Source organism: Nilaparvata lugens, chromosome 7 (assembly GCF_014356525.2).
Source record: "Nilaparvata lugens isolate BPH chromosome 7, ASM1435652v1, whole genome shotgun sequence".
Classification (NCBI taxonomy): Eukaryota; Metazoa; Arthropoda; class Insecta; order Hemiptera; family Delphacidae; genus Nilaparvata; species Nilaparvata lugens.
Window position 1 is genome coordinate 15,910,413 of NC_052510.1, and position 11,144 is coordinate 15,921,556.

The window sequence follows — 11,144 nt, forward strand, 5'->3', positions numbered from 1 at the left end:
AGAAAGAATTGATCAATCTTCTCAAATTATGAACACGTATTCTCCGAACCCTTTTACAGGTCAAGTTTGTTGGACAACAAATTGACTCACTCTTTTGTCCTTTTTCAGGATATAAAAATAACATTGAAAGTGCATTAGAAAAAAATTGTTATGATCTATCATTTGGTCAGCTGAAGAATTCTTTGGATGCAATTACTACAGTTTTTCCATTCATTCATTCGTAACATCATCTGAGGTTATTTGGGAGCAAAGTTAGTAGACTGTCTACTAATGTTGATTTGGGAGCAATCACACACACTGACATAATATGATTTTAGCTGGTTCATTATACTTTACAACTTTTGTATCAACAAAATGATATGGGTTGATATAATTATCAATTTGCGGTTTTGGCTATTTATTTTCTCTTGGAACTATGTATCGAAATCATGTATCAAACATTTAAAAAATCTTTGAGTGTCAAAGATGTTGAAGCGACAGAGTAATATTTTTAGAGTAATTTTTCATTTCAAATAACATTCCCAATGGAAACTGCTGTCAAATTATTATTGTAAGAGAAATATTTAGCAGCTTTAGTAATTTTCATAAACTCTGTATAATCAAAAGTTGAGGGTTTCAAAGATTACAATGCAAAACAGTTCTTGAGCGAGTTCTCTGAACCACGGGGGTCACAAGTTCATACAGATAGAAAAAAGATAAATTCTTTTAACCGTATATTATCATAATATGCTAGAATAGTATCAGTAGTTTATCAGTAGTTATTAGTAATTTTTCATATAGTGATAGCTAATAGTGGGTTATAGTAATTGCAAAAATAATAGACTATTTATTATTTGATATAGCCTATTACTAAATAAGTTTCATAGAATGTGTAAATTATTTATTATGCAGATTTTTATATAATTTGCATTCATCAATTCCATTGAATTAAATTGAATTTTAATTCTGGGATATATTATGTCACACACTGTCAACAAATTTATTACTTTATATTTCTTTTCTATAAAATATATTATTGAAAGGAAATAAATTATGGAGGTTTCTGTTTTCTTCGTGATCTATTCATTATTTGAGTTTATGAATTTTGTACTCAGAAATAAATATGGCTGTCTAGCAAGTAGTCAAATAGAAAAAAGCATGAAATATTTTTTTCTGTATACCCAGTTTCCAGTAAGTTACAATTAATCCAGAAGATATAAAGAATAATTTTATTTGACTTTAATTTTTTATAATGGACTAATCATATGAATAGATGGTATGGTGATTTAATAATAAATTATTTGATTTGAAGTTTCACTTTGAATTGAAAAAAGTATAACAATAATTGATGGAGCCTCAATTTAATCATTGATAAAAATTAATCTGGAAGGATCTCATTATCAGATTATTTGCCAATGTGTAATAGAATTGACTCATTTATTTATTTATTTATGCATTCATAGAAATAAAATAATTCCAAACTTATTATGAATTATATTGGAAAAGGAACAACAGCTTTTATGTTGATATCAGCAGCATGAGATAATACTGAGAGGGAAATTATGGAGTACTGTAGTATCACACAGAAAATATATTTTCCTTTCTCCTCTCTGAGAAGTTACTGTACTAGTGTGTGATTCACTGTATGGACGTATGGTGTGTGCATGTGTGCGTGTATGCCCTTCATAAAATTGAAAAGACAGCAGAGCAGAGCAAGCCGATCATCTACTAGTAATATTGGATAATTGCCAATCGTGACTTGTTTTTATTTTGTTGAATGTGGATGTAGAATGACAATAGCGGAGCAAGGGGAGGAGGTGACAGAGTACTACAACTGTTGGTGGGGGATTTCTGAATTAGCGGGGAAGGCCTGTCGATGGTACTGATCTCTCGTAGCGAGTTGAAAAACTAACTGTTAGTCACCCACTTTACCCCCCTCCACACCCACTCCACACTGCTGGTCACCCATTTAGCGAAACATTAGATGAGTTCTCTGTCCTGTTTTCTGTGGTTAGGTCTAGTATAATAAGGATCGTGATGATGATAAGTCGAATTCACAGGCAAACACCTCGGAAACAAGATGGCCGCCAAAATTTTCAGGGTTTTGCTATATCGCTTGTATTTTAATAACCGTTCAAGATATTCAACCGTTTTTTTTTTTGGACGAAAATGTTTTAAAAATCTTCCTCTACAATTTTTGTTACACAAAATTTTCCTCAAAAACGTATATTTTTTTTATTTATAACCTCAAAAGCCCAAAAAAACTTTTTTCTAAATTTATTCAAATTTCATTCCATTATGACTTTTTTTGTGCAAGAGATACAGAGAAATTTGAAATCTAGAGCGTTTTTTCATCTTTGAAACGATATATCTCTATGCGCTGTACGTCAAAAAATGATTTCTCCAGCGCCCTCCAAAGAAAACCCTGCATGATTTCTGGTGCGTTTTTCCATAAGCATGAGGTAACAACCTAGAACTATAAAATCGATTTTTCAAGACTACTTCAAGATAGAGACTTGCAAAACGTAGTTTTTCAATCTTTTGCATCGCAGATGCCAACCTCACTTGTAGTTGCACTCATTAATATTAATAGTTCATGTATTTTAAAGGATCAACACAGTAGTTGAAGTGAATCCCGACACGGGATAAATTAAAATCTCCCCGTGACGGTACGTGCAAAACAAAAATGTTTTTTTTAATAGTCCTCAAGTTTTTTTGCGGAGTGCTGTTCAATACTGGAAGCTACGGGCAGCTCTACACCGTTTAAAAAAAAACAAACTAAGAGGATACCTGGAGCAGGCCTAGGATAATTCCGTTCTCAGGGCATGTATCTGCAAGAGATCGTGTCAAGTTCATTGAAAGTAAGGATGTGATCACTAGAATATGAGAGAATAACATTAGGGTGTGATCACATTGAATGCTTATATGTGCAAGTACAAGTCGAATCATGCATGAGCCGAAAAACAAAATTTGTAAGTGCCATTCAAACACGTTGTGACTTGCATGTAGCAGTTCACACTTAACGCAAGTTCAAGCGTTCAGGGTGAGTGCTCCTATTACGTTTTCCAGATTCTGATTCTCATCTGCACGCTTGATCATGCAAAGCCAATTGCATTTGCACATATACGCATTCAATGTGATCACACCCTATAAAGCAGCTTATCAACTTCCAATTTATACGAAAAAATAATCACATAATTCGTAGGACTCTTTGTTTACTCAGGCAATGAAGTGGTTAAATGAAAATATCATGGTAAGTTTTTATTTTTTTAATAGGCAATTAAATGAAAAACAGGAATATGTCTATTCGTCAGGCGATGTGAAGACGAGTGTTTTGCTGCATTTGCCACAGTAGTGCCTGTCTTCCATGGCGGCCATGAACACTCCAGCACCGCATGTGTCGTTGTCGCACTCGCGCCTCAATCGGCTGATCTTGCCATTCTCATCGACCTGAAAAATCACCAATTATCCATTAAATACCTTTATTGTAAAAAGAAAACATGGAACTGGAACACTACTGCGATTGTCGAAATTAGTTTAAAAATTATAATCATTCCTGAAAATTCTCTATCTCCATTATTAATTTTGAAATTTGTGAGAATCCATCAAAATTTGTGAGAAATATGAGGAATTCTTGAGTATTAATAAAAGCTAGATCTTATTTGATAAATAATAAATGCATGTACAAATAATAAAATCTTGACTACAAAGCAAGTGATGTGATTCAACTGGGCATCATTCTGATAAAACGAAATCAGTTATTAAAGTTCTATCAGTTGAATAAAATGTAGATAGCTGGTTCTTCAGTTAATTGCATAAATCCAATATCTAAAAAGTTGAGGTAAATGAAGCGTAATTGTGATATAGTATGGCAGAAAATCTAGAAAATGGATATTCCAAATCCAAGAAACGTTCATGTATATCTTGAGGTGAACGCACACTGCAGAAAACTGAATGAGAAGAAATCCTTCGCAAGGTATTCGAATGTTGCAACTTTCAACGTCCACCTGATTGCATATTATGTCTGCTTACGTCTGTATGCTGACGTTTGATTTTTCTCAGTCCGTTGCTGTATGCGTTAGCCTTTAGGAGACAAACGTATTGTAAAGAATGGGATGAACTGATCAATTACTCCTCGGTTGAGTTTCAGCACGATGACATCCAAATGTTTATATAATTGCTAGCTGAATAGTGCACGTTAAACCGCGATCTTCTCGTTCTTTTCGCACAATAACTTAATACAAGTTTGGACTGGTCATACTAACAAGAAAAAATGTTTGTACAATTCTGTAAAGACTCTTTCAATGCCTGACTATATTAAGCGTTAGGAGTTTTCTCAGGTGCCAACCCGTTCAGCCGATCGGAGAGCTTCCTGCCCTTACTTACTTCCGATGTCTTCACCACGGTCCTAGGATCGGGGAATTGTCCCATTTTCTGTCCATCTCCTAATCAGGGTCGACAATAGTAGATTCATCCTTGCTGACTGTAAAAACGCTCAATATGATCTGGTCCTAGTTCTACCTTTCAAGACTTGCTTCATTAAACAACCAGCATAAACCAACTGAAAGTTAGATCTTTATTATTCGATCCATTAATTTAAAACCATGTCAAACTAAAAACTCATTTGTGTAAATAATGTTACCTTGTAATACTTGAGTACAGCCAGCTTGACCTTCTTCTTCTTGTGCTTGATCTTCTTGGGGGTGGAGTAGTTCTTCTTCTTGCGCTTCTTGGCACCTCCGCGCAGCCTGAGCACGAGATGCAGTGTCGACTCCTTCTGGATGTTGTAGTCGGACAGGGTGCGTCCGTCCTCCAGCTGCTTGCCAGCGAAGATCAAACGCTGTTGATCGGGCGGAATTCCTGACACACAAAACACCACGTCTCGTTTACAATACTGATTCAAGCCAACATTGGTTCAATGGAAAGCATTGATGTTATTAAATATATTGAATGCTAACTCAATTCAAATGCTGAAGTAAATCACAAGATCAGATCAGCTGTTACATCAGAGATAAATCTCACAGATTTGCAATCGGAGGATCAGTAGACTAATGAACAAGAGCCATTCAACAATAATACAAATCTAGAAAAGGTGTGTCTAGTTACACACATATCGATTTTTTGTCGAACCGTACGATTTATTGCCTTATAACTTAAATTCTATTAAACATAACTTGGCAAACAGTGTTCCGTTAAAATACGGTAAAAAGGACAACAAATCTAGCTGTTTGAGTCTTTTACAAATTGAATAGGACCGCTTTAGATAAATTATTCTGATTTATAATCACAAGATCAACAATGAACAAGAATTCTCAAGACTACAATACACAACAATAATTACATCTAGTAAAGATGTTGAGCGGCATGTTAAGGAACATGCTTTAGTCTAGCTGTTTGAGTGCTTACACATGGAATAGAACCGCTTTAGTTAATATAATTCTGACTTATAATTGCAAGAATAATGAACAAGAATTCTCAAGACTATAATACACAACAGTAATATAGAGGTGGTTAAGATGTTGAGAGGCATGTTAAGGAACAGGGAATTTAAAGTAAAGTTATTGGTTTGGAAAGTTAAAGCCAGTGTTCATAATTACGTCACCAAACATGAATTTCCTTTTTTTATAAGATGTTGACAATTACTTTATTGACTCATTCTTGAAGAAGCTGTAATCACCTTAAAAAACTTGACTGGTAATATTTTTCAAAATTTTTTGATTAGTAGCCTCCTATCAAGTTATCAAAATAAGAAAAAATTCGCACATTTCCCCCCCGATCGGTATTCGTTTTGAGATATAAGAGCCTTTAGTTCAAATTTATGGGACAGATCAATCCAAATTCGGTTATGGATAAATTTTAAGAATAATATCGTGTGACCTGGCTGGCTCAGGTCTGGTGTCAACAGGTCGCAACTGATCAATTTCAGGGCCTCTGACATGACATAACGACTGCTTTTTAAGCAGCCGGGACCGACGGGATAAAGTGTCCACCCGAAACACGGGAGTGGCTGTAATTGTTCTAATACTGTTCCAAAAATTCAAACTTTAGGTGCTCATATCTCATAAAGTAATAATAGAAAAAAATGTAAAACATGTTTTTAATTTTGATAACTTGATATCATAAAAATAAAAAGAACTTTAATTTACTCCGTTCAATTTATGTATCTCAACATTATAAAAATAATTGCTATTTTCTCGGAAAAATAATGAAATGAGTTGTTTGGGTGAATATAATAATTACCTTCTTTGTCTTGAATTTTAGCCTTCACATTGTCGATAGTGTCTGATGGCTCGACCTCGAGAGTGATGGTCTTGCCCGTCAGGGTCTTCACGAAGATCTGCATGATTGAGCCCTATGCGTCAACTTTCTGAAAATGGACAAACAGTTGGTTGTTAATTTTGTTCTATCGTTTATTAAATTTACTAATAAACCATCAGTGACGCATTTTTAATTTGAAAAATATATAATAAACTCAACAATAAATTGCCCATGTTCCTTAGTTATTTAGTTCAAAGAAGCACTTGTCGATCCCAAAAAGTTACTTACTCATCAAAGCCAGAGACAATATAGAGGTATCATTAAAAAACCTGATTTCAGTACCCAAGTCGAAAATTAATAACAGCTGTGAATAAACACTAATTCACAAAGACAATAATAGATAAGGATTGAAAAATTTGATAAAAAATGGGCGGAAATAAAAAGTAAACGTATTTCAACAAACCACTAACTTGCTTTTAATTTATATAGGTCTACCTATTCTTCTAGTAATGCGGCTAACAAGCTAATCAAATTCAGCGCGTCTGGGAAGCCCGTATAGTTGGATCCTACAATTATTTAACCTTCCGGCAGACGCGCTGTTGTAAAAAGTACAACAGTGTCAGTTTTTTTGCTGCACAACACTATTGAATGGGGTGGTGTGAATGAGTCACCTATGCATTCCAAAACTTTTCCACCCCATCACTCCACTGAGTTGCAGTTTCAACGTTGTAATGGTTCAGTCTTTAGGTGCCATTTAGTTGCGACAGTGCGTAAGATAGGGAAAGACTGTAAACAAACCAATAACACAGATGGCTTTGCTTGATGTACATTATTGGGCTATGAAATGGTAATCATCCGAATGTTCATAGGCGTAAAATAATCCAAGAGGATGAAAAAAGTGATTGACCGAACAAAGTGAGGTGTCTAAAGCTGCGTACACATACTCGTGCTTCCAACCCGCACCGAGCACGCTCCTCCCCCGTACCGCCCACGTACCACCATCGCACAGCAATCGCTCCGCCTCCGCTCTCTACTCGCACCGATCATGAACGTTACGGAAGATGGTAGATCTTCTCGCGTTCCCCGGTCGAACCATTGTTGCTCGCCGGTCGATCATCAATCGCTCTGCTGGAGTGACGTTCGGTCTTGGAGCGGAACGAAAGTCTGTACGCACCTTAAGATTCAAGTCGACGGTTTGGCATTTCTCTTAATGTTTAAATGTTTGAATGTTTATATGTTGCGCATTTACGGCGAAACGCGGTAATAGATTTTCATGAAATTTGACAGGTATGTTCCTTTTTTAATTGCGCGTCGACATATAGGCTATAGAAGGTTTTTGGAAATTTTGCATTTCAAGGATAATATAAAAGGAAAAAGGAGCCTCCTTCATACGCCAATATTAGAGTAAAAATCAGAGTATAGAATTATTCATCATAAATCAACTGACAAGTGATTACACAGATGTGTGGAGAAGAAGCCAGTCTCTATTCCTGTATTTCCATACGGTCTATAGTTTCAATCAGAAACTTGTGGATGAGAATACTGCGTGAGGTCTACTGTTCACAGAACTACTAGTAAAATTAATAACTAGTAGTTCTGTTATTCTCATCCACAAGTACCTGATTGAAACTATAGACCTTATAGAAATGCAGCAATAGACTGGCTTCTCCACACATCTGTGAAATCATTTTTTAGCTGATTTATGATGAATAATTCTATAGTCTAATTTTTACTTTAATAAATATTGGGGTATGAAGGAGGCTCCTTTCTCCTTTTATATTATCCTTAAAATGCAAAATTTCCAAAAACCTTGTATACACGTCGGCGCTTAATTAAAAAAGGAGCATACATGTCAAATTTCATGAAAATATATTACCGCGTTTCGCCATAAATGCGCAACATATAAACATTAAGAGAAATGCCAAACCGTCGACTTGAATTTTAGACCTTACTTCGCTCGGTCAATTATGTTTCGACAGTTAACAGAGTACATAAAACTTGGAAAATTGGATGTTGTACAAAATATAACACGCGACTGCTCGTGTGAGTGAGAAGGACGCGACTACCGAGAGGTTAAATCAGGAATAAGTTTAAGTTACTTAGGAAAATTGTTTCAGCATCCAGTCAGAAGACTGAAACAGGGAGTAACCGTGTGCGCTCAATGCTTATATTCGTTTTTTTTTTAATAAAATCAAGATAGAATGTGATTTGTTATTAATATAATAATAATTGAAAGGTAATTTAGAGATAATAAAAAATTTCAATACAACAAAACGATCACAATAAAATTACCGTATAGCTTATAACTAGGTTAGGGTTTATTGATCTCTATTGATCCACATCACTAGTATAAATAACAAAGATAATACGTAGAAAATTGAAAAAATAAAATTTATAAATTAACAAGAAGAAATACAATGGTAAACAAATTGGCACATAATAGAAAAGAGAAGCAGGCTAGAAGACAATGCGGTAAAATGCTCCCATCCAAACACATTGCATAAAAGTTTCTAATACAAAGCAAAATCTTAATTTTGAAGTTCATTAATGGTACATTAATTGTATATTAAGAACTTTGAATTAAGATAGAGAATATGGAATTAATAATATTAAAAGATAATAACTAATCAAAGAAATAACTTACCTAAAATAACCACATGTAAAAAGGAAATGAAAGATCTTTTCGACGTCCACCTCTGAATTCACTGCTGACTAGATTGACAGGAAGTGCATGAGTTGAAGCATTTTTAACTCAACTACATCAAAAAAATGTTTAAATATATATTATATTGTTCTGACATTCTTTATTTTATTTTTGATCACCATTAATAATTTATTTTATTTTTTGATTTTTGCGTTTTCAGAATCAAAACTCTGAGAAAGGCAACAGCTGTTTCTGGTTTTTGGAAGTTTACTTTGTCGCTTTTAGGTTATGTTTTTGTTATTTAAAATCACATTACAGTTTTTCAGTGTTTTGTATTTGATAAAATGAGGAACCAGTGAATATAAATATGCATTGAATAATTTAGTACTTTATATCTTTAATCATTCAAAATGTTGCTCTTTTGTCCTGATTGTAACAATGTATTGATCGTTGAAGAAATCACTGATCGTTATAGATTCAAGTGTAGAATATGTCCTTATGTTTTTAACATACGACAACGCATTTCAACGCGAAACTACCCAAAATTAAAGGTACAGTACAAAATATAAAACTCTTTAAAATTAAATTTCATTCTCAACTTAACTTCTTGAAGTCCTGAAGACACGGACAGCAATCTGCAATTAGAGCAGTCTGAAGATACAATTCCTAAGCGACGACTGTATAAATTCATACCGTATGATACAGTCGTCAAGCAACAACTGTACGACTAAATTAATTCAGTCGGTTATTAAATAACCGCGACTAGCCGTAGGTCTCTATATATCATTTACTATTGCAGTAAATACAGCGCGGCTTTTGTTTGCTTAAGTATTCTAAGCTTAAACTTATTGGACATTTGGTACCAATATCCATTTTTCTATCCTTATTATAAATTCTGATCGCAGATCACTCTCTGTGTGTTCAGGCCCTAAGCCCATACAGTGTTGCTTACCCTATAAACATTAGCAGGGTGAGCATAGAGTAGGTGCTCATTACCGTATAAATGAGGAATTCTTCCTTTGATTCATTTAGATTTGAGCTCTAAAATCATAGGTAGAATATCGCTAAAGCTTGTTGAATCAGACATTACATCCAGGCTGATAAATATTGAAGAACTTTACAGCTTCTTCATTTCGTCTTATTATACCGCATTCAATGATTACAGCTCCAAGTCAAATGAATTTCCCCCCATGAGGTACAAATGGTTCTTGCATTACAAAGTGTAGCTTATTTCATTACAATATGAAACCAATCATCTATCAACTTGATGAGAACATGAGAATATCTCGTACCATACTTACGACAAGTACGGACAAGCTTCAAAAAGAAGATTATAAGAGCCGCACTGGAGTTACTGAGGCTGACTAAATTTTCTAGTTTGTCAGACAATGAAAACCCTTGTCTTATTCAGAGTATACTATCCTCTCTAATCTCGAAATAAAAAATATTACAATATGATTTATTTTTACAGGAAATCGATGATGTACTTGGAGGTGCAGCTGCATGGGAAAATGTCGATTCAACTGATGAAAAATGTCCAGAGTGTGAACATCCAAGAGCGTATTTCATGCAAATTCAAACAAGGTCTGCTGACGAACCTATGACAACCTTCTACAAATGCTGTAATCCACCATGTGGCCATAGATGGAGAGAATAAGCACATGTACTCATAAGTTATTATTAAATTTATATTTCTAATCAATTATTTGACTTTTCAATGGATGTCTTCACATTCTTCCCTCAAGTTGGATTAAATAATATCACAAATATATACCAATGCTCGCGACACCTCAAGTTTTGCAGGCAACACAGTGTGGGTCTCCCACTCACTAGGATATTTGTGAGAAATCAAATGTCCATTGTTATAATAATTAATAATTATATAGAAACAAACTAATTGAAACATAGCTGGCCATTAATTTCAAATTTATGATATGAAGACACTTGGCTTTGAGTGAAATCCTCTAGAAAATACATTTAATATCTACTACTTCATTCATTACCCACACTTGTGTCATAAAATTCAATTCCAATACACGAAATTACACACACATAACTATTAAGATAGCAGATCAAAACAGTGACCACTTTTGATAAAAATTCAAATCATCACTCATAAATTCATTCACATTCTAATATGCCTTGTCACTAAGCAGCTTCCTGACTGTTCTCTTGAAGGCGGTCTCTTCCGACTGCTTCACACAAGGAGGCAGCTTGTTGAAGAATTTCAGGGCAGAAATCTTATGACTGGAATGAGTTCGGT

The 11,144-nt window shown here is 34.5% G+C and overlaps 2 protein-coding genes across 2 annotated transcripts; one reads left to right on the top strand and one right to left on the bottom strand.

Moving 5' to 3' along the window:
* Positions 1–3,233: 3,233 nt before the first annotated feature.
* Positions 3,234–9,567, bottom strand: LOC111056997 (ubiquitin-40S ribosomal protein S27a). Its single transcript, XM_022344411.2, has 4 exons — positions 8,882–9,567; positions 6,220–6,346; positions 4,622–4,839; positions 3,234–3,429 (listed from the first exon to the last, which is right to left on the bottom strand). The coding sequence occupies exons 2-4, from the start codon at positions 6,320–6,322 to the stop codon at positions 3,283–3,285; spliced, it is 468 nt and encodes a 155-aa protein (XP_022200103.1). The 5' UTR covers positions 6,323–6,346; positions 8,882–9,567; the 3' UTR covers positions 3,234–3,282.
* Positions 9,135–10,584, top strand: LOC111056998 (DNA-directed RNA polymerase III subunit RPC10). Its single transcript, XM_022344412.2, has 2 exons — positions 9,135–9,432; positions 10,353–10,584. Exons 1-2 carry the CDS (start codon positions 9,292–9,294, stop codon positions 10,536–10,538), a joined length of 327 nt encoding a protein of 108 aa, XP_022200104.1. The 5' UTR covers positions 9,135–9,291; the 3' UTR covers positions 10,539–10,584.
* Positions 10,585–11,144: the final 560 nt, after the last annotated feature.